We start from the raw sequence: 23,640 nt of genomic DNA, 5'->3' as shown, positions 1-23,640 counted from the left end.
TTTTCACCTCTTAACCTTCCTCTTGATAATACTAAGTAAAAATGGCCCACTAAATTAAATAATGTTGAATAGTCAATGCATTTTTATTGGTGAGAAACACCTTCACATCATGCAATAAAACAAATGTTATGAAAAATGGAGGAGAGCCTAGCATGATTCTTAGTAGAATGTGGGTTTAGTTTATTTTTTTTCTATCTCATCAGTATAGTAGGTTGGTTAATTACTATCATGCGCCCACGTGTGACTTTTAACTGTTTTTTTTATAATATGAAAAATGTTGTTGGACAAAAAAATTCCCAAATAACATAACCCCAACATTTCTCTCCTATATCTTTTCTCTTTCACATCTCTAAAAGCCTATCGAAAAATAAATAAATAAAATCCCCTCAACAATGTCCATTGACACTTTAAAATTTTCTTACATATTTTATGATACTAAAAGATTTAGTGACATTAAACTAACCATATTCTAACTCAATATTTGATATTTCATCTTTCTATTTCTTTTGTCCAATTTACTAACTAACTCATTTTTATACATTGATCAAGTATTACTTGCTGCCTTTTTATGTTATTTAAAATTCCTGCTTACAACTCAAATATCTTTAAAATATATTAAAATAAATAAATATTCAATATATTAAAAATAAACCGTTATCATAATGTGAATCACGGTCCACAATATAATTTGCCACCACTTAGGATGCCAACTTGGTGTATGTTAAACAATTAGGAATGGTAAGTTGGTGTTTGTTGAAATATAAACAATCCACATTGCAACCTGTAATCGTTATATCGTGGACTCCGATTCAATACACATAATTTGACTTCATAATGTACAGAATTTATGTTCATAATACACATAAACATGATATGATGAACATCAATTTTGTACATTATGAATATGAATTCTGTGTATTATGTTAAATGTTTATGTGTCTTCATTATATTGTATGTGTATTATGAACATAAATTTTGTACATTATAAAATCAAATTATGTGTATTAGACCAGGGTCCACAATGCATTATAGACCCTGGTTCACGATATAAATTGCCAATGAATGAAATGTCGGCTTTTGCTGTGGATGATTTAGACAACCTCAAAAGGAAAATACTACATGTACTCCCATTTTCTACTCCCAACATTTACTCCCACACAAAATCTTGATGTAGACATTTGTATTGGGACTCACATGAAAAAGTAACCTATCAGTATATCCGCCACATCAGAGAGTAAAATTTAAGTAATAAGATTTAGGAGTCCATGTAGAACTCACCTGAAAATCCAATACATGCTTGTCCAGTCAACTATTATACTTATCTCTGTCTGTCTGCACGCTTCACTCCATAAAATATCTACACACAATTCAAATCTTGAACGATGACAAGAAGTTTCAAATATGATCAATCCAAACATGCATGATGCTGCATTAATCTAGCTAGAGAACTTCAAAAGTAAGGGTGGGTATCCTGATTATTACAGCATTTGCAAAATACAAGAGTGGGGGGGGGGGTGGACAACATTACACAACATGGAGCAAGGGATGTGTGGGAGACACGTTTTCAGGTCTCCGCACCTTGACAAGAAGAAGCCTGCATTTCACCTTTTACAGCACTAGTTCATCTTCCTCGTCATCTCCTTCATATGCTAGTCTTGTAAGCTCATCCTCGATCATATGTTTTATTGATGATTTTCTGGGTGTGATGTCTGTATCATACTGCTTGCCTGCCCAAAAAAAAAAAAAAAAAAAAGACAGTTGCGCATTGATGAGACGAGTTCAATTCCAATTTCTTACCAATAGATGCATAACCTATTTTATGCAAATGCAGACCTTGTACAAACTTTTCAAACAATTCTAAATGGAAAAAAGTATTCAGTCTTCTGATCTTTGTTAACATATCTTTATTAAGGTATTTTCCTCTTTTCTTGGGTTTTTGTGTGTGCATGTGTGTGTGTTGGGGTGGGGGTGGGGTTGTGGGGGGACGGCAGCAGGGGGAATGGAGTTTCTCTAAGTGGAGGTTATGAAGAACATACCAAGTTGCTTTAGAATGTCTGATATGGTAGCCTGCAATATCAAACAGAACTGGTCAATATCAAGGATTTCTCAAGTTCAAAGTGTATGCATCAAAACAACAAAATCCAGGACAACAGTCCTCATATATATGCACAAGAAATATTTAAATTCAGAAAGCAGATAGTAGTAGCAAGATCCTACTTTTCACACATGATTCCAAGCATGCATTAATTCTAACAACAGTATTTCCAAATCTACATATGATGTAGGAAAACAATATTCAAAGATCACCAAAGAATGTTTATCTAATGCACAGACAGCTGTAACAAGATCCAATTTTCACACTACACTAAATTTTTCCAACTATGCATATTTTCATCAATAATAACCAACTTGGAATCAACTCATTCAGATATTATTTGTAATTTGCTACTCCATTGCAACTTAAGCATGCCTGAATTAAGCTGGTTACAGCTCATGTTGAATGACCAGATGTCAAAATTAAATACATCAAATGTTTGGAAAATAGGGATGGCAAATTAGATCCTATGAGCCCAACAAATAATAAACATCAATCCTCACCGTGTTGAAATCAACTTCTTTAAGGATTTCACAAATTGATTCTCTTAGCTCATCATCAGTCGGCTTTATTTTATCTTTCTTGGGTTGATCCTTTGCCTTCACAACCTTTTTCCCTGAAAGTTTGGTAAGATTAAAAGCAACATCAAGAACATGAGAATACAAGGCAGTAGATGCACAGGGTTAGAAACGACTAATGTGTATTCATCATATTAACATGAGACTACATGTTTGAACTTAGATAAGCAAATTATGGTAGCAAAATACTACATTCTTTACCTTTATTTTCTTTAGAAGCAGGCTTCTTTGAATTTGAGGATTTTTCTTTTGCTGCTTCAGTTTTTTTCTTCTTTGAGGATGCTTTTGGACTTGCATCATTACCATCATTAACTTTAGGATGAATGGATGTCTTTGTGGGAGTCTTTTTGGGTGGGGTAGACTTTTTTGGGGTAGCGGAATTTTTGGTCTTGGATTTTCTAGCAGATTCCTTCTTTGATGATGATTTCTTAGAGATCTGTTTTTTCTTAAGTTTCTCTTCTTCTTCTTCAGATTCATCATCGGAGTCTTTTAATGCTGACTTCTTTGACTTACGTTCTTCACTTTTCTTATCTTCCTCAGACTCATCTTCAGATTCCTTTGGTACTGACTTCTTTGACTTTGGTTTCTTTTTCTTAACCTCCTCAGGCTCATCATCGGAATCATCATCTTTCTTATCACTGTCAGAATGGTCTGACATCTCATCCTCTGATCTGTCGGAAACACCATTAGCTTTTTCTTCATGTTCTGGTTCTTCCTCTGACTCATTTTCTGATTCATGTATGTCCTTCTTCTTCTCACCCTTCTTAGATCCACTCTCAGTCTTGCGACTCTGCAGAACAAGACAATTGATTTAATATTACATAGAAATTTAGCCATATTTGCAAAATCTGATTCAATTCCATCTCAGGTTCTTTTCTCAAGTTTGAAAATAAGTTATCTTCCTTTTCTTTCAAAGGAGGCAAAGTAAGCAAATATTATACTTGGTTGATCTTGAAATGTTGATGAAGAACAAGTTTTCAGATAGGACAATAAGATAAGTACAGCCTAGTATAAAGAGAGGAGAAATGTACAACTTAGGATATTCATTTTTATTTACTTTTTTAACAGAAAAGGCTAACACTTCCATATCAGATGAAGTTTAGCCAGAATGATATTCCCTGCAGAGATTTCAGATGGAAGATTCACAAAGTCTCTGGCATTTTCCAGCTGATTTTTCAAATGTTCTTATTAGTGGATACATGCACTCTCTAACGCCATTGTTGGGAGAGAGAGAGAGTAAAAAAAGGATTCAAGTAATCCATTATAAGCTGTACATTGCTCAGATGTGGATCTGACAGGCAGGCAGCAAACAGGAGATTACAGGGACAAAGGGCATCACTGAGTTTGAGTTTGTTCCATAAACAAATACATGAACCACAGTTCCATTTAAAAAAATTCATGATTCAAAGAATTGTTTTCTAAATCATAAACATCAATATTACCATATAATATAGTTCAAAAACTATACAGAATGAATGAATGATAGAAAAAAGTGTTCACCCTACTTGATTACCTTCTTTTTTCCAAAGAATGGTATTTTTGTGCTTAACACAAATTTAAAGTTCATAGTTCAGCAAAGAGGGTTAATGTTTCAAATCTAAGGGCACAGATATAGATATTGTGACGAGCCAAAACAGTTGACATTTTGACAAGCACAAGTTTCTGTGTGCTTACCAAAAATTTAAAGCTCATAGTTCAGAAAAGATGATTTAACATTTCAAATCTCAGGGCATGGATATAGAAACTATAATATGCAATTATGCAAAACAGTTGACAAGCAAAAGTTTAGTGTACAAGTGTTTCATGACGAAAATAATAGCCATTACATGACAGACAAAATTTATACTTGGGGAGCATATTATTTGAACATTCATCTATACCTTATGCTATTAAACATTGCATTTAATGCTATTGTTAACAACAAGTATTACCTTAGCTGAGCCTTTTGAACTTCCAGAAGCAGAGTATCCACTTTTATTGCTAGCCCTCTTACGCTTTCCCTTGCTTGACTGTTAAACAAAAGAGAAGAATTATATGAATATATTAGGAATAGAAGAGAGAAATGAAATTAGATATTCAAAATTTCATGTTGAACCTGCCCTTTTTCAGCAAGCAGTTCAGAAGTCGTAGCATGAGGTGCCTCCAAAAATTCCATCAACTTTACAACTACATCTTCCTGCAGGGTTATTAACCCCCAAAAAAAAGGTTGGCTATTAACACCTCAGAAATAAATTGATGAATCCTCAAGGGATTGCTTAGATGGCTGTTCATCGAAATTACACAGCAAATATTGATGGTTTACCCCATAGGCTGCAGTTTTCAGAATTGGTTTGGAATTGCTATTTATCAAAACAGAAAATAGTAATCAAGTTGCCAAAAGATGAACAATATAATCTTATCTACTCTATATTTGTATTTCCTGGGAGTCTAAAGAGTACAGTTATTTTATGGAATTGTTGAGAATGGTAGGGTTATCTACAGATGGTATTCAAAACTAACATGTAGGAGAAAGTCAACAAACCTTCTTTGATGTAGCCTTGGCAATAGGTATGTCAAGTATATTGCAGATTTCCAACAATTTCTCTTTTACACACTTTTCAAATTTTTCTTTAACCTTCATCCTGTGCATTTCCTGCAATGAAAATGAAAATTGCACATCCATCCATTGCTCCTTTAATAATATACAATTGGAGAAAGGGGAAAGGGGAAAGGGGGGAGGGGGGAGACATTTCTCCAACATAGCTCATTCATTAAAATGGAACATACCATTTCTTTCTCACAGTCAAGCTTCATTTTCTCACTTTCATTAAGTTTTTCACACTGTCTTATTTCATCTTCTCGCAGGTTCAGCTCTTTTTCATGATCATCCAATTGTTGTTTACTTGTCTCCTGCTCACTCAAAAAGGTTTCCACCAGTTTCAGTGCCTCCTGATGTATCATCTCCAACTCTAGTGAAAAAAAGAAATAAGTGAACTATAATGTAACATATGCATTTCAAACAGGGCAAACAGGCAAGTATCTCTTCAAACGGGCAGCGCCTAGCGCCTAGGCGGCGCCTAGACGGAATCTAGGCGGCGCTAGGCGGGCACTAAAAAAATTTAAAAAAATAGTGACAGACTTGTAGATTGACAATTTTAATGAGACTATTTTCAACATTCAATCAATTAACACATCCAAATAAATGAAATAACGATAATTTATAAGTCATAACATCATAATAATATTAAAATCAATAATTAATGAAAGACAACATGGGACGAAATCGGTCAAAATTAGTCAAAATCAGATGAAATTGATCAAAATCGGACGAAATCGATTGACGCGGCCGAGTTGGCCGATTTTGACCGAGTTGGCCGCCTAGGCGGCCGACCGAGTAATGACCGACTATAATCAAAAGCGGCACGGCATGGCGCCGCCTAGCGCCGACGAGGCCGAGTTTTACAACACTGCTTTCTATTAGTATAACCAAAATAATTAAAAGAAAATAACACAAGTAGATATGCAATTTAGTTGATATGAAAACAACCATAGTTTATGTACCTTTATTATGCACTGAGAGCATCTCCTCTTTTTCTTTCATCACATTGCCCATTAAAACTTCAGTTTTACTTATCATTTTCTCCGTCTCTTCACATTCCTTGTACTTTGACTCCGACTCATTGACCAAGTTGGAAAATAGTTGGGAGTTTTCTTTTCTATTCTCATTTTGGATCTCAGAAATGGTTCTTAAATCTCCATTTCCCCTTAGATAATCCCCAACAATACTATTTGAATTGTACTCTTCCTTGCCAGCAATCCATGCATAAAGATTGTCATCTGACTCATCTTTCAAACTTGAATACCATTCTTGCTTACCATGCTTATCCAGTTCAAACTCCTGTGCAAATGCCATTGCATTTGCAAATCCAGAAAAGTTAGAATTAAATTCAACAACGGCATATCCTGAAAACCCCCTGTTGGCCAACAATGTATAAACCTTCACTGGATTATATCCTTTGGCAACCAACTCCATTTTCAGTTTTTGACCACTTTCATCAACAAACTTTCCATCCTTATATACTACAGGAATATTAGCAACAATTCCCATCCAAGGCCAAACAAAAGTTTCTTCATCAGCTCCTTGGGTAGAAGGATCACTGGGCGATGGAAGCCTAGCATTACTTTCAGCATATCTATGCCTCTCTAAATACTTAAGCAACCCTAAATGTCTAGCCTTATCTCTCAAACTTGAAGACTTTGAAGCATAACCTATCCTATAAGAATGCCTTAGGAGCCCTTGCATATCATACTCATTACCTCTCTTATCCTGACAATATGGACACAGGAAATACTTTCCCGATCCCCTGATTCTGTCTTCTCCATCTCTCAAATCCTTATAGTATCTGCATTTCAACTCTTCCAGTTTTGAATTACTACAGTCATGCAGCTCGACCTCTCTCCTGTAAGGCATTGTCCGCCTGTAATGAAACAAAGAATGTTTAGTTCTGTTTAACAATTAATAATAGAAGCTAATCACATGCAATTAGTTAGAAACATCTGCTCAGAAATAAGTAAAGAACAAAGTGTTAACAGTTTCCGGTTCGGTTGTTGGGGGTCCCTTATCTTCTTATATTCTAAGTTGAAGCTTTGAACAACTGAAAAAAAAAAAAAATGGCGAGAAAAGGAATGTGGTTAGGGTTTAGCAGGAGGAAGGAAGGTAGAGAGATTGTATAGAAAGGAAGAGAGATCGTCCAAGGTCGACTTGGGTATGGCATTGGAAAACTTGCCTCGACTAGAAGAGGTAGTGAGGTACTACACATTTCAAATGATAATTTGGACACTACATTTTGATTTATTCTTTATAAAGTTATCTTCTTTCATTTTTTTACTTGTATAATTTTTATCTAATTAATTAATTATATTTAATATTTTGTGAATATTTTATTTGTAATATTGTATTTTTTTCATATTATTTTAATATTAATAATGATGATATGAATATTTTATAATATATTTCCTATTCAAATTATTTTATTTAATTAATTATATTTTATATTTTGTTTTGAATATTTTTTTAATCTCATTTTGATTATTTTAATTTTTTATTTTAATTAACAATATTTTTTACTCGACCTCTAAGTATTTTTTTTCAAAATATTTTATTGATTTTTAATCTTTGGTCTTCACCACAAAGATTTTTGGATCCGCCCCTTGGATCCGCCCCTGGTGATTTATAATTTGTTTTATATTCAAATTACTTTATCAAAGTATGATTATTTTTATAAAAATTTGATGTATTTTATTGTTTGTCAATATCCAACAATATTTATAGTTATGCATCATATTATTTTATTTATTTTTTAAAATATTTCTTTTATTTTAATATTTACTCCCATTGAAAAAAAAAATGACTCCACCCTGCCAGTATGCTTTGCCAACAAAAGCTCCGGGAGTTGCCAAACTGTGAGAAATATCTGACTTTGTATACTCTTCCGACAAGGTTGTCTGGTGATGTAAGAATGCGCCACCCTTATTTGGCTAGCAACACTTTGTTAAAACTGTGTAGATCCCTGAACCCCAAACCACCCATCTTCTTCGGTGGGCACAGATTTTTCCATGAGCACAATTACATTGATAACCTGTTGGTCCATCCTTGGCAACCCAAAGTCAAGAAAGCTTTTGGCTTTGGATTACCATTGTTTGAACATGTTGGAAGTATAACCAAATGTGCAACACCTACTACTTTCCAGTGGCCACACAGAAGCTAGGAACGATACTTGGTAACCAAATGTGCACATATTTTAGCTTGCTAGTTTGCTACTACTAAGCAAAAACTTGGTACGAAATTCTTAATCCATAATTATAAGTTTTTACCAAACAGCCAATAAATACTTCTATTACTGGCATTAGCACCGGATAGAGCAAAATTGAGACAAACTACGCATCTCTGTCACTGGATCCTTGCCTGCCCATAAGCCGCCTCATTTGTTTTAGTATTTGATCAGCTCCTTGCCTGCCCATAAGCCCCCTCAATTGTTTTAGTATTTGATCAATTCCTTCCTTCAATTCCGCTATTCTTTTCTCCTTAGTATTCCACAGCACTGACACTGGATACCTGCCGGTGGAATTGTACTCATCCAACTCCATCAATGCAGTGGTCGCAGAATTATACACTTCATCACCATAGTCATTCCTCAGACCCACCAGTTTCCCATCTTCTTCATCAATCACCCACACCTGAAAGTTCAATATGAATTATCACACAAATTAAGAAATGAGAACTTCATACTTTGGGTTTAGAAAACTGAATTTACATATCTACCAAATGTTCCATTTATTCGTGTTCATTTTCTGCCCTATGTTTTGATGCTAGCAGGAGCGGAAAGGGGGAGAGTTGTATTAACTACCAGGGCTCCATAAAGAGTGTCCATGTAGATAGACAGAACAACATATTCAAAAAGATACCTACATCTTTTCTTCCATTCTCGATAACCGTAAATGGATGCCAGCCTGGATCCCTTAGGTACTCTTCCCACAGGAAACGCAGCTCAAAAGCTATATCTAGTGCTTCTTCTTTTGGATATATTAGCTTTGCAGCACGGATGACTGGCTTCACATCAATTTCTCCGATTCTCTTCACACAAATGTTGGCACGAGAGTCCTTCAAGCCCTATCATAAAAAACCAAAATTTGGAACATTAATTTCTATAGAAGCATGCAATAATAGAAACCAAATCACAACTTATAGTTCGGGAAGCTAGAAAGCAATTATATTATTTTCAACCAAAGAGATAGGAAAGACCATAAGAATGTTAAGATAAACTGGATACTTCCATATTTTTGCCATAAATTATCTGCAACACATACCAATCATTTAATTTAAGCAACCATAACCTATAACTTCAAAGCAATGTTGCAAAAATCGCGCCTAGGCGCTAGGTGGTCGGCCACCTAGGCGCCCTAGGCGGTCCCCAGGCGCCTAGAGGGCGCCTAGCGATTTTTTCAACCTTGCTTCAAAGTGAACATTGGGATAGAATTGGCAAAAGCTGTTGATTTTAACTAAGTCATTTAGATGAAGAAGAAGCGAAAAAGCAAAGGCAAATCTTTGATTGAGAGAGTGTTGAGAGATGACTGAGAGAGAAGAGCCATTAACCATGTCTGTTATTTGACACCAAATAAACAACAAAGATAATTAAGCAATTATGCACCAGAGGTTCAAGCATCCAGTTAAAACCTCCAACTCTTCAACCCTCAACATAAACTATCTCAAACTATCCTTGGGCAAGAATTTATTCTTCTTGGAGGGATATTCTTAGAATTTTCTTGTTTTCTTTCATTTGTGTTTTACTTTATAAAACATAATCTCCTAAATTTCTTGGTTCAAATCCACCAATCACCATGTCCCTTTACTCTTATCAATTGCTTCGACGTGCCAACCAACATGACACAATTGGACTCGAGAGTTCAAACACTAGAGAAGAGTCAGGAAACACTACTCACTAAAATGGATCAAGGATTGATCAAGTTGAAGGAATCCATTGCTAAACTAACTGTTCAATCTCCCATTGGCCATTTACTCTCATCTTTTTTATGATGACTATAACGATATGGCTTGACACTAACCGGAGAACAACCTGTTGTCAAAACAATTATGTGATCATTTGGCTGTGAGGGAGGAAGCCCCTGAGGTTCCTCATCAAAGATTTGGCGATGTTCATCTAGAAACTTGCGCAGTTGAGAGTGTTGGATAACGGTAAGATCAAGAGCATGATTGTCTATTGAAGGCGAAACAATAAGTTCCCAAAGTAGGCAGCTCAATACCACGTCATCCAATTTTCCCAAAAAGCTAAAAGAGATTTGCAACCGAGTTAAGGACGGGTTTCCAACCAGGTGCACACACTCGTTAGCTACCTTAAAATCAATAAGAGTAAAGACACGGGATGAATTTGAACCAAAAAATTTAAGAGAATGTGATATTATAAAGTAAAACGGAAATGAAAGAAAACAAGGAAATTCTAAGAATATTTGTCCAACAAGAATAAATTATTGCCCATTACTTAGAGCTAATTGTTCTAATTCCACAGGATGCCCTCTCTTCTAAGAGGTGGTCCCGCTATTTATAATATATTACCATATGTAAAATAAGGAGCATCATTAGATAATCAATCAATCCCTAATTACGTTCTCCATAAAATAAGCAAGAAATTACATAATCAGTCAATCTCTTATTATATGTCTCCTTGCATTCTGCTTATTTGATTACTTCCCTTTCCTGCCTGATTTGTATAAGCCTCCAACTCTTCAACCATCTACATAAATGATCTCAATTCTTGTCGCAGAAAGAAATAATACTCCACTTCAGTATAGAGTTTGCATAAATAACCATCAACTGGTTAAAATGAATAACATTGGGTAAGGAACCAGAGAACTACCTTTTACTTCATGCTTTGAGTTATAAATGCTTTAGGAAAGTAGATAATAAGCTTTGTAAGTTTGTATCTTTTTTTTTAATGACTGACTCTATTACAATGTTGTATCTGTTCATACTTTCTCAACCTACTGAAACACAAAGAGCCAATAACACCTCCACTGAGGCTCGAACTCACAACCTTCCATATGGGAGTCCAACCTGGGTGCCATTAGACCACAAGCTTATACAAGCTTTGTAAGTTTGTATCTATTAGTTTCATTTAGAACAACTTAGGCACTTATAATACAATCTTCCCAAACAGGCACTTATCATACATAATTAAATTACTGAAAACTAACACCAAAAACTCTGATCATTGTTCAGTTAAAAAGGAAATTATACCATGCCATTAATGTGTTTATAGAAAAATCATGTATTATATAGGTTGCAAAAAAAAAAAAAAAAATCTTATAGAAGGCTCACATTTATCATCACATTGCAGACATCCTGCACCTGATCATCGACACGTTGATGCTCTATAGTAAGTTCATAATGCATGCATTCCAAATAATCAAGTTCATCATCCTTTTCTTTCAGCTCTTCTAACAATTTGCTTATAGGTGTCAAATCTCCTTCAATCATGTCATTCATGTTTCTCCAAATTTCAAAGGCACCTTTATACATCTCTATCTCCAAATCCAATCCTGGCTTCTGATCAAGTTCTCTTTCAAGCCTACAGATTTTGTCCAATGCTTGTTCCTTTTCTCTCTGAAATAAAAAGCAAGCCATTACCATAACTGCCAACTTTCCAACATTCCGTTGAATTTGCTTCCAGTACGTGTCTTGAAGCAAAAGAGGAATAGCATACCTTCTGTTCATCAGCCAGTTTCATCATTGTCTCATAAGCCTTCGTTTGTGCCAGAATTGCTCTCTCATTCTGAGGACAACAAAATTTTCCATTTCAGAAATTTCTACTTCCATACATTCAACTAGGTTATTGGACTTTGTTTTGTTTTGTTTTTTTTTTTTTTTTTACTCTGAAATAGAACTAGAACAAGAACAAGAATTTCCATCATAGTCACCCAAAAAAAAGAGTTCATTTGCAAAAAAAATAAAAATAAAAATTACTTTGCACATGATTTTAAAACTAATACACACACATCCCCTTTCTCACTAGCAGGTGGCATCCAGCTACAAGGACCACAGTCAATGACTCTTTCATAAACCCAATTAAAATGGAACATACCATTTCTTTCTCACAGTCGAGCTTCATTTTCTCACTTTCATTAAGTTTTTCACGCTGTCTTATTTCATCTTCTCGCAGTTTCAGCTCTTTTTCATGATCATCCAATTGTTGTTTACTTGTCTCCTGCTCACTCAAAATGGTTTCCACCTGTTTCAATGCCTCCTGATGTATCATCTCCAACTCTAGTGAAAAAAGAAATAGGTGAACTATAATGTTACATATGCATTTCAAACAAGGAAAACAGGCAAGTATCTCTTCACTTTCTATTAGTATAACAAAAATAATTAAAAGAAAATAACACAAGTTGATATGCAATTTAGTTGATATGAAAACAACCATAGTGTATGTACCTTTATTATGCACTGAGAGCATCTCCTCTTTTTCTTTCATCACATTGCCCATTAAAATTTCAGTTTTACTTATCATTTTCTCCATCTCTTCACATTCCTTGTACTTTGACTCCAAGTCATTGATCAAGTTGGAAAATAGTTGGGAATTTTCTTTTCTATTCTCATTTTGGATCTCAGAAATGGTTCTTAAATCTCCATTTCTCCTTAGATAATTCCCAACGATACTATTTGAATTGTACTCTTCCTTGCCAGCAATCCATGCATAAAGATTGTCATCTGACTCATCTTTCAAACTTGAATACCATTCTTGCTTACCATGCTTATCCAGTTCAAACTCACGTGCAAATGCCATTGCATTTGCAAATCCAAAAAAGTTAGAATTAAATTCAACAACAGCATATCCTGAAAAACCCCTGTTGGCCAACAATGTATAAACCTTCGTCGGATTAAATCCTTTGGCAACCAACTCCATTTTCAGTTTTTGATCACTTTCATCAACAAACTTTCCAAACTTATATACTACAGGAATATTAGCAACAATTCCCATCCAAGGCCAAACAAAAGTTTCTTCATCAGCTCCTTGGGTAGATGGATCACTGGGCGATGGAAGCCTAGCATTACTTTCAGCACATATATGCCTCTCTAAATACTTAAGCAACCCTAAATGTCTAGCCTTATCTCTCAAACTCAAAGACTTTGAAGCATAACCTATCCTATAAGAGTGCCTTAGGAGCCCTTGCATATCATACTCCTTACCTCTCTTACCCTGACAATATGGACATCGTAAATACTTTCCTGATCCGATGATCCTGTCTTCTCCTTCTCTCAAATCCTTATAGTATCTGCATTTCAACTCTTCCAGTTTTGAACTACTACAGTCACGCAGCTTGAACTCTCTCCTGTAAGGCATTGTCTGCCTGTAATGAAGCAAAGAATTATTAGTTCAGTTTAACAGTAAATAATAGAAGCTAATCACATGCATTTAGATAGAAACATCTGCTCAGAAATAAGTAAAGAACAAAGTGTTAACAGTTCAGGTTCGGTTGTTGGGAGTCCCTAGCTTCTTATATTCTTGCCACAAAGCTTTCTATATTCTTAGTTGAAGCTTTGAACAACTGCAAAATAATGGCGAGAAATGGAATGTGGTTAGGGTTTTGCAGGAAGGTAGAGACTAGAGAGATTGTCCAGGTCGACTTGGGTATGGCATTGGAAACTTGCCTCGGCTACAAAACGTACTATACATCTTCTATCGTTCAATTTCTTCCCAAATTTGCTATTTTATGGCGATTATATTTCGCGCGGCAAGCGCTCTGAAATTAACGTGGTGAAGTGGGGCCAAAATCGATGCTTCCTTGATGATTGGCGGCACATTATGACGAAAAGAATGTAATTTTATGTGAACTTTCAATACCTACGTACCCCCTTTTTTTTTTTTTTGATCCTGGATGAGGGTGATACCCAAACAAACTAGTAGTTTCTAAGACCCCGGAGGGATCTGGTGCCAAAACGTTCTTGTTGGATGGCATCCCAGAGCGACTGTGGGGGCTCCGTCAATAGTTGAACACTAATATGATGTGACAGGGCCAACGAGGCGAGATAGTCTGCTAAGCTGTTCTGCTCTCTGTAGGTATGTTCATAAATCACCTCTTCCAAGCTCTTCGCCTCACGTCTGCATCGTCGAATGGTATTGCTTTGGTATCCATCGTCTCTGTTCAAGTCAGTCATAATGTTTCTCGCGTCGCTTTCCACAACCAACTTCTTCACCCCAGCGTGTACAGCCAGCCGGATCCCTTGCAGAACCGCCCACGCCTCAGCCTCGTCTGTTGAGCATCTCCCAATGTTGCAAGTGAATCCCATTTTCCACTGGCCAATCTCATCTCGCAAAATTCCTCCGCAGCCTGCCGTCCCATCCGCCTTTCTGCATCCGTCCACGTTAACTTTCATCCAGCCTGTAGGTGGCCTCTCCCACGCTGCAGAAACTGGTCGTGCCTTGTTGGTCGTCCCAACTTTTCTTTGTGCCGCAAACGCCGCCTTAACCTCAACGTCATAGTTTCGGAGCCACTCCTTCCTTTGCGCTAACGGCTTGGACTCATGCTTGAACACTGCGTCGTTCCTCCACCTCCAGAGCCACCAAAGCCTGATGCCAAAGCGTTCCGGCCATCCATCATCGAAGCCCAATCTTTTGTCTCCTCGAAGGTTCACGGTCAACCAGTCTGCCCAACTTAAATTGTGTAGCTTGGTGGCTGTGCTCTGTGGTAACTCTGTATCCCATATCTCCATCGCGGCAGGACACCCTCTGAATAAATGGTATAGATCTTCCGTAATCCCTGCACAGCGAAAACAAAAAGGATCAGTCGATAATTTCCTTCGTACTCGTTCGGCATTCGTGAAAGCCCTCCCGTGTTTCACCAGCCAGAGGAAGAAGCAAATTTTCCCAGGGATTCGAAGCCTCCATATACGGGTCCAATCATTATCAGGGGGTGTTGCCTCTGTTATAGAGATCATCTCGTACGCAGACCCTACCGAAAAGCGGCCCTTCGTGTCTGGACCCCAGCCCAGCTCATCTTCCATGTTGGTGTCCGTCAGCATAAAGCTTGCTAATTGTTCCAAGGTCTCTTTCGGCACTGTGTTCCCCAGCTTCTCCCATTTCCATCCTCGACGGTTGTCCCAGTAATCCCTCACGTGGGCATACAGGTCAGGGAGGCTCAAGGGGATGCGTAACTGGTCGTAAAGGGGCTGTGGCGTTAGCCAGGTGTCCATCCAGAAGCGTGTTGTTCTACCACTTCGAACCACTTGCGTCGTTCCTCTCTCCAGGTAAGGTTTTGCTTCACTGGTCCCTTTCCAGACATTAGACATCTTGCACCTTCTCGCACCAGATTCTAAGGTATCCCTACTGTCACCATATTTCGCTACCAATGTGCGAGCCCACAAGCTTTGTGCTTCCGTTTTCAGTCTCCACCCTAGCTTGGTCATGACGTACCCCCATTTTTTATTCTCTATGACATAATATGTCATGATTGTTTAATTTAATTGAAGAATTATGATATTTATTTATTTATTCTTTTTTTTTTCTTCAATCAAATTGAATAGAGGTGGGTGTAGATTTTTTGGAGTCTATAAAATATATTTTTTAAAAAAATCACATTTAGTAGAAGAAAAATGATTATTTCTCCACATTTTTGCCTCTTAACACTCTTATTGATATTACTAAATTAAAATGGCCTACTAAATTAAATAAAGTTGAATAGTCAAAGCATTTTTATTGGTGAGAAACACTTTCACATAATGCCATAAAACAAATGCTATGAAAAATGGAATGAAGCCTAGCATGATTCTCAGGGCATCCTAAATAGCGAGGATTTTGGTGTGATTGTTTAGGTGTCAACTAGGATAGAGAATAAGAAAAAAAAAATAAAAAGAAATTAATAAAAAAAAAAAAAAAACTGACACTTCCAGAAAAAAAGTCAGGAAGTCTAATGCCTTGGCGCCATTCATTGCTCCACGCACGACTTTCCGGCCTTCTCTTTCACTTTCTCCCTATTATTGGGCCCACAAAAACCTCCATATTGCACAAGAAAAGTTTGGCCAAAGTCTTCATCTTCCATTTGTGAAAATCTCCTCCATGAAATTTTGTTGTCCTAAAACTTGGTGAAGACCCCTCTAATGTGGGTTTTTTTCTATCTCATTCACATAGTAGGTTGATCACTACCATAATGTCTCACGTGTGACTTTTTACATTTTTTTTTATAATATGAAAAATGTTGTGAGACAAAAAAATTCTCAAATAACATGACCCCAACAATTTTCTCTTATCTCCTTTCTCTTTCATGTCACTAAAAACCTTTTTAAAAAATCCCCTCAACAAAATCACTTTAATGGGGATGCTTAAAACAAGAGTTTTTTGCACTTTTAGCCCCACGACTATAGTGGCACTGACAGAATTGATCCACAACTTTTGAACCTTGCAATTTTAGTCCACGACTATTGATTTTTTTGCAAAAATGGTCCTTCCGGCCACTTTTCCGTCAAAATTTAGCCGGAAAAAAATTTCTCCATTTTTAGCCGGGTTAAAATTGACATTTTACTTATCTCAAAAAATTAAAAGAAAAAATTTGATATTTGACTACATACAATATTACTGGGCTACATACTACTGCCCCAGGCGGCAGAGTTCCTGGAGCAGGCAGGGCTGTCAGTAAGCGGCGGAGCGGCCGTGGCGTTCCCCGGGCTAGTTGGGTTATCCAGCAGCAGCATTGGAGTGGTACAGTACTCCGCCGCCTGGGGCAGTAGTATGTAGCCCATTAATATTGTATGTAGTCAAATATCAATTTTTTTCTTTTAATTTTTTGAGATAAGTAAAATGTCAATTTTAACCCGGTTAAAAATAGAGATTTTTTTTTCCGGTGAAATTTTGACGGAAAAGTGACCGGAAGGACCATTTTTGCAAAAAAATCAATAGTCGTGGACTAAAATTGCGAGGTTCAAAAGTCGTGGATCAATTCTGCCAGTGCCACTATAGTCGTGGGACTAAAAGTGCAAAAAACTCCTTAAAACAATCAACAAAATCACTTTAATAGGGATGCTCAAATACAAACATCAATGCTATTGATTACTGGTTGTGAACATATTTTAACTTGCTACTACCTGGCAAAAACTTGGTACTGTACTAAATTCTTAATCCATAATTACAAGTTTTTGCCAAAAAGTTAGTACACACTTCTAGTATAGGAAAGCTAACACAATACTCTTCTAAACTATAGGCTAGAATTAGTCTATTAAACTACCACCACAAATATATAAAGTATATGATATAAGACTATACATTATTATTATTACTAACAAGTACACACTTCTATTACTAGTATTAGCACCGTATAGACAAAGTTGAGACAAACTACGCATCTCAAGCACTGGATCCTTGCCTGTTCTTAAGCCTCCTCCATTGTTTTAGTATTTGATCAACTCCTTCCTTCAATTCCGCTCTTCTTTTCTCCTTAGTATTCCACAACTCTGACACTGGAAGCCTGCTTCTGGAATTGTACTCATTCAACTCCATCAATGCAGTGGTCACAGCATTATACACTTCATCACCATACTCATTCTTCAGACCCATTAGTTTCTCATCTTCTTCATTAATCACCCACACCTGAAAGTTCAATTTGAATTATCACACGAATTAGGAATGAGAACTTCATACTTTGGGTTTAAAGAACTGAATTTGTGTATCTACCAAATGGTCCATTTATTGGTGTTCATTTTCTCCCCTATGTTTCGATGCTAGCAGGAGGGGAAAGAGGAGGGAAGGATGTATTGCTTACCAGTGCTCCATAAAGAGTGTACGTGTGAATACCAGTGTGTGGTGTGCATGAGATAGATAGAATAACATATTCAAAGGGATACCCACATCTTTTCCTCCATTCTTGATAACCTTAATTGGGTACCAGTGTGGATCCCTTAGGTGATAGTCCCACAGGGTACACAGATCTAAAGCTTTATGTGATGCTTCTTCTTTTGGATATTTTAGCTTTGCAGCACGGATGAATGGCTTCGTATCAAGTTCTCCCATTCTCTTCACACAAATGTTGGCACGAGAGTCCTTCAAGCCCTATCATAAAAATCCAAAATTTGGAACATTAGTTTCTATAGAAGCATGCAATAACAGAAACCAAATCACAACTTATAGTTCGGGAAACTAGAAAACAATTATATTATTTTCAACTAAAGAGATAGAAAAGACCATAAGAATGTTAAGATAAACTGGATACTTCCATTTTTTTGCCATAAATTATCTGCAACACATACCAATCATTTAATTTAAGCAACCATAACCTATAACTTCAAATTGAACATTGGGATAGAATTGGCAAAATCTGTTGATTTTAACTAAGTCAATTAGATGAAGAAGAAGCAAAAAAGGCAAAGCCAAATCTTTGATTGAGAGAGGAATGTTGAGAGATGGCTCAAAGAGACGGACCATTAACCATGTAAGAGAGGCAGTACCAACAAGGGGTGAGTCTGGCAATTAGGGATAGAATGGAGAATTCGGCCTTGAAAGGGAGGAAATTGGGTGGCCATTTTCCATTTGAAGAATTGAATTTGTTTTTCCATTTGGAACATGAAAACAGTGAAAATTATGGAAGAATGCAAACAGTAAATTTAAGCTATTTTCCAATACTAAACAGGGCCCTCTGTTTTTAGAAGTTCTACTTGCATAGCTGAGTTCTCTTATCAAAGGATTTGTAGCTATAGCATATCAAGCATTGACTGTCGGCTTACTAGATATTTATCAATCAAGGCAGATAATTAAGTAATTTGAAATCAAATGTTCAAGGATCCCAAAAAAGCCTTCAAGTCTTTGGCCCAAAGTCATTGGATTTCTCAGCATAGCTAGGAAGTATAGCAGACATTGATTGTCTGTTATTTGACACCAAATAAACAACAAAGATAATTAAGCAATTATGCACCAGAGGTTCAAGGATCCAGACAAAACCTCCAACCCTTCAACCCTCTACATAAACTATCTCAATACTTATTGCACAAAGAAATACTACTCCACTTTAATATAGACTATAGAGCTTGCTGAAATAACCATCAACTACTTAAAATGAATAACATTGGGTAAGGAATAACCAGGGAACTAACTTTTACTTCATGCTTTGAGTTCTAAATGCTTTAGCGGAGTAGATGATACCCCTAGAGTAATTAAGCTTTGTATCTATCAGTTTCATTTAGAAGTTAGAACCACTTGGGAATTAACCATACACAATCAAATTACTGAAAACTAACATAAAAAACTCTGATCAGTTTTCAGTTAAAGCAACCAGTTAAAAAGAAATTATATGATGCCATTATATTTTTATATAAAAATAATGTATTATATAGGTTTCAAAAAAGAAATTGTATAGAAGGCTCACATTGATCATCTCTTTGCGAGCCTCTTGCACCTGATCATTGTCACGTTGATGCTTTATAATAAGTTCACTATTCGTGTTTTCCAAATAATCAAGTTCGTCTTGCTTTTCTTTCAGCTCTTCTTCAATTGATGTCAATTCGGTTTTAGATGCCAAATCTCCTTCCTCATTCATGTGTCTCCTAACTTCGATGGAACCTTTTAACTTCTCTATCTCCAACTCCAATGCTTGCTTCCGATCAAGTTCTCTTTGCAGCGCAATAATTTTCTCCAACGCTTGTTCCTTTTCTCTCTGAAATAAATAGCAAGCCATTAGCATAACTGCCAACTTTCCAGCAGCATTCCATTGAATTTGCTTCCTGTACACGTCTTGAAGCAAAAGAGGAATAGCTTACCTTCTGTTCATCAGCCAGTTTCACCATTGTCTCATAAGCCTTCTTTTGTGCCAAAATTGCTCTCTCATTCTGAGGAAAATAAAATTTTCCATTTCAGAAATTCCTAATTCCATACATTCAACTAGGTTATTGGATTTTGTTTTGCTCTGAAATAGAACTAGAACAAGAACTTCCATCATGGTTATCTAAAAGAAAGAATGCATTTGCAAAGTCATCCAACTACAAGGACCACAGTCAATGAATCTTTCATAAACCCAATTAAAATGCAACATACCATTTCTTTCTCACAGTCAAGCTTCCTTTTCTCACTTTCATTAAGTTTTTCACGCTGTCTTATTTCATCTTCTCGCAATTTCAGCTTGTTTATATGATCATCCAATTGGTGTTTACTTGTCTCATTCTCACTCAAAATGATTTCCACCTGATTCAGTGCCTCCTGGTGTATCATCTCCCACTCTAGTGAAAAAAGAAATAAGTGAACTATAGTGTTATATATGCATTTCAAACTGGCAAGTATCTCTTCCTTTCTATTAGTATAACCAAAATAATTAAAAGAAATGAACACAAGTAGATTTGCAATTTAGTAGATATGAAAACAACCATAATTTATGTACCTTTATTTTGCATTGCGAGTATCTCCACTTTTTCTTTCATCACATTGATCATTACAACTTCAGTGTTACTTATCATTTTCTCCATCTCTTCACATTCCTTGTACTTTGACTCCAACTCATTGATCAAGTTAGAAAATAGTTGGGAATTTTCTCTTCTACTCTCATTTTGGATCTCAGAAATAGTTCTTAAATCCCCATTTCTCCTTAGATAATTCCCAAGGATACTATTTGAATCGTACTCTTCCTTGCCAGCAATCCATGCATACAGATTGTCATCTGACTCATCTTTCAAACTTGAATACCATTCCTGCTTACCATGCTTATCCAGTTCAAACTCCCATGCAAATGCCATTGCATTCGCAAATCCAGAAAAATCACAATTAAATTCAACAATGGCATATCCTGAAAAACCCCTGTTGGTCAACAATGTATAAACCTTCACTGGATTATATCCTTTGGCAACCAACTCCATTTTCAGTTTTTGACCACTTTTATCAACAAATTTTCCATCCTTATATACTACAGGAATATTAGCAATGATTCCCATCCAAGGCCAAACAAAAGTTTCTTCATTAGCTCCATTGGTAGAAGGATCAATGGGCAATGGATGCCTAGCATTACTTTTAGCATATCTATGCCTCTCTAAATACTTAAGCAACCCTAAATGTCTAGCCTTCTCTCTCAAACTTGAAGACTTTGAAGCATAACCTATCCTATAAGAGTGCCTTAGGAGCCCTTGCATATCATACTCCTTACCTCTCTTATCCCGACAATATGGACATCGGAAATACTCTCCTGATCCCCTGATTCTGTCTTCTCTATCTCTCAAATCCTTATAGTATCTACATTTCAAGTCTTCCAGCTTTGAATTACTACAGTCACGCAGCTCGAACTTTCTCCTGTAAGGCATTGTCTGCCTGTAATGAAACAAAGAATTTTTAGTTCAGTTTAACAATAAATAATAGAAGATAATCACATGCATTTAGAATTTTAGATAGAAACATCTGCTCAGAAATAAGTAAAGAATAAAGTGTTGAGTTAGAACTTAGCAGTAACAGGTTCGGTTGTTGGGAGTCCTTAGCTTCTTATATTCTCAGTTGTAGCTTTGAAGTTTGAACCCAAAAAAAAAAACAAAAACAAAAAAAAAAAATTGCCAGAAATGGAATCTGGTTTGGGTTTAGCAGGAAGGTAGAGAGATTTTACAGAAGGGAAGATAGATCGTCCAAGGTCGACTTGGGTATGGCATTGGAAAACTTGCCTCGACTTGGCTAGATTGCTAGAAGACAAACTACACACATTCTGTCATTTCTTCCGGAATTTGCTACTCTTTAGTCTTTAATGTCAATTTTCCACACTCAATAGTTTTTGTTTTTATTTTTATTTTTTTTAATGCTATTGACTCTATTACAAATTTACAATGAAGTATCTGTTATTTTCTCAACTTAGTGAAGAACAAACTCCACTGAGACTCGAACCCACACACTCAATAGTTTAATTATAGTAATACTAAAATATCATTTTAATTCCTTTCAAAAAAAATCATTTTAATTATACAACAATTTTATTTGATAATAATATATATTTTTAAAATTTTATTTTCAGACACTAATTTTATTATAGTAATACTATTTTTTTTTTAAATAAAGAAGCTAATTCATTAAACATAGGCTGAAACGTTTACAATAAAAATCAATGGTCAAATATTCCTTACCGTCAGACATAGAAACAATTTTCCTAGTAATGCTAGGGAAAACTTGATTCGCTGTTTCATAAATTTAAACCTAAATTCTTTGGAGGAACTTAAACTTTCTTTAATAATATGGTCAAACGTACCCATGACTGACTCTGGTTGAATAGTCTTGCACACCACCTGAGTATCTATAGTTGAATAGTCAAAACAATTTAGTGAGACGTTGTGAATGTAGAGTTCAAGAATTATGAATATAGAGTTCAAAAATTATGAACATAGAGTTCTATAATTATGAAGATAGAGTTCTGTAATTGGTGAATATAGAGTTCAATAATTGTGAATATGGAGTTCAAAAATTATGAACATAGACTTCTAGAGTTCAAAAATTATGAACATAGAGTTCTATAATTATGAACATAGAGTTCTGTAATTGTGAATATAAAGTTCAATAATTGTGACTATGAAGTTCAGAAATTATGAACATAGAGTTCTATAATTATGAACATAGACTTCTTGAAGACAAACGCGGTTAACAGCGAAAGAAAACAATTTTTTTTAATTGACATGACGCCGTTTTGAAATCGTGTCTACCTTGCAAGGTGGACACGGTTCCACAACATAATTTGACATAATTATGAACATATAGTTCAAAAATTATGAACATATAGGCCATGTTTGGTAAAATGACTATTAGCTGATTGTGTTAATTAAATGATATAAATAGTTGATAACATCAATGGATTGTATAAAAGTGTTTGGTAAATTAGCTGTTAGCTGATAACTGTTTGATATAATTTCTTTTCTCAAAAAGCTAATTGAAAAAGTTACTTGGAGTAGCTTTTTGAATTTTAGTCATTTGGAATTGCAAAAAGCTAATTAACTAAACATTTATATTGATATTTTAACTAAATCAAACAATTAATAGTGGTCAAATAAGTCAAAATTGGTCTATAGGCCAATTTTTTACCAAACAGGACCATAGTAGTTCTATAATTATGAACATAGAGTTGTGAACATAATTATGAACATATAGTTCTGTAATTATGAATATAGAGATTCAATAATTGTGAATATGAAGTTCAAAAATTATGAATATATAGCTTTATAATAATTATGAACATATAGTTCAGTAATTATGAACATAAAATTCTGTAATTATGAATATAAAGTTTAATAATTATGAATATGAAGTTCAAAAATTATGAATATATAGCTTTATAATTATGAACATATAGTTTAGTAATTGTGAACATAGAATAGCATCCACCTTGCAAGGTGGGTACAGTTCCACAACCTAACGATTACATAATTATGAACAATTTTAGAAGAGTTAATCAACGATTTGGTCCCTCAATTATTGTCAAACTGTGAAT

General features: G+C 35.6%; 2 protein-coding genes across 5 annotated transcripts; both read right to left on the bottom strand.

The window, feature by feature from the left end:
* Positions 1–1,400: 1,400 nt before the first annotated feature.
* LOC109192967 (factor of DNA methylation 4-like) lies at positions 1,401–7,309 on the bottom strand. Its single transcript, XM_019343695.1, has 10 exons — positions 7,244–7,309; positions 6,214–7,130; positions 5,440–5,621; positions 5,195–5,305; positions 4,769–4,849; positions 4,605–4,682; positions 2,875–3,463; positions 2,599–2,711; positions 2,037–2,067; positions 1,401–1,727 (listed from the first exon to the last, which is right to left on the bottom strand). The coding sequence occupies exons 2-10, from the start codon at positions 7,121–7,123 to the stop codon at positions 1,609–1,611; spliced, it is 2,214 nt and encodes a 737-aa protein (XP_019199240.1). The 5' UTR covers positions 7,124–7,130; positions 7,244–7,309; the 3' UTR covers positions 1,401–1,608.
* Positions 7,310–8,462: 1,153 nt separating this feature from the next.
* Positions 8,463–21,861, bottom strand: LOC109192970 (protein INVOLVED IN DE NOVO 2-like). Of its 4 annotated transcripts, none has more exons than XM_019343699.1 (7): positions 21,623–21,861; positions 20,578–21,494; positions 12,309–12,490; positions 11,931–11,999; positions 11,546–11,830; positions 9,122–9,322; positions 8,463–8,889 (listed from the first exon to the last, which is right to left on the bottom strand). In XM_019343699.1, exons 2-7 carry the CDS (start codon positions 21,485–21,487, stop codon positions 8,590–8,592), a joined length of 1,947 nt encoding a protein of 648 aa, XP_019199244.1. In that variant the 5' UTR covers positions 21,488–21,494; positions 21,623–21,861; the 3' UTR covers positions 8,463–8,589. The 4 variants fall into 4 exon arrangements, with proteins under 4 accessions (XP_019199244.1, XP_019199243.1, XP_019199242.1 ...); XM_019343698.1 differs by lacking the exons at positions 20,578–21,494; positions 21,623–21,861 and adding exons at positions 12,659–13,575; positions 13,689–13,912; XM_019343697.1 differs by lacking the exons at positions 20,578–21,494; positions 21,623–21,861 and adding an exon at positions 12,659–13,648.
* Positions 21,862–23,640: the final 1,779 nt, after the last annotated feature.

Source organism: Ipomoea nil, unplaced genomic scaffold, assembly GCF_001879475.1.
Source record: "Ipomoea nil cultivar Tokyo-kokei standard unplaced genomic scaffold, Asagao_1.1 scaffold1834, whole genome shotgun sequence".
In the NCBI taxonomy this organism is placed as follows: domain Eukaryota; kingdom Viridiplantae; phylum Streptophyta; class Magnoliopsida; order Solanales; family Convolvulaceae; genus Ipomoea; species Ipomoea nil.
This window is presented reverse-complemented; position numbering and strand designations above follow the sequence as displayed.

What these genes read in the sequence shown, in the direction of transcription:
- LOC109192967 (XM_019343695.1), bottom strand. Translation starts at nt 7,123, where the DNA reads ATGCCTTACAGGAGAGAGGTCGAGCTGCATGACTGTAGTAATTCAAAA. An exon ending in GCTCTCAGTGCATAATAAAG is followed by an intron (nt 5,622 to 6,213) that starts GTACATAAACTA and finishes TTTTTTCACTAG; the next exon opens with AGTTGGAGATGATACATCAG. An exon ending in TTGACTGTGAGAAAGAAATG is followed by an intron (nt 5,306 to 5,439) that starts GTATGTTCCATT and finishes TTTTCATTGCAG; the next exon opens with GAAATGCACAGGATGAAGGT.
- LOC109192970 (XM_019343699.1), bottom strand. Translation starts at nt 21,487, where the DNA reads ATGCCTTACAGGAGAAAGTTCGAGCTGCGTGACTGTAGTAATTCAAAG. An exon ending in TCGACTGTGAGAAAGAAATG is followed by an intron (nt 12,000 to 12,308) that starts GTATGTTCCATT and finishes TGTTGTCCTCAG; the next exon opens with AATGAGAGAGCAATTCTGGC. An exon ending in TCGAGAATGGAAGAAAAGAT is followed by an intron (nt 8,890 to 9,121) that starts GTAGGTATCTTT and finishes TTGAACTTTCAG; the next exon opens with GTGTGGGTGATTGATGAAGA.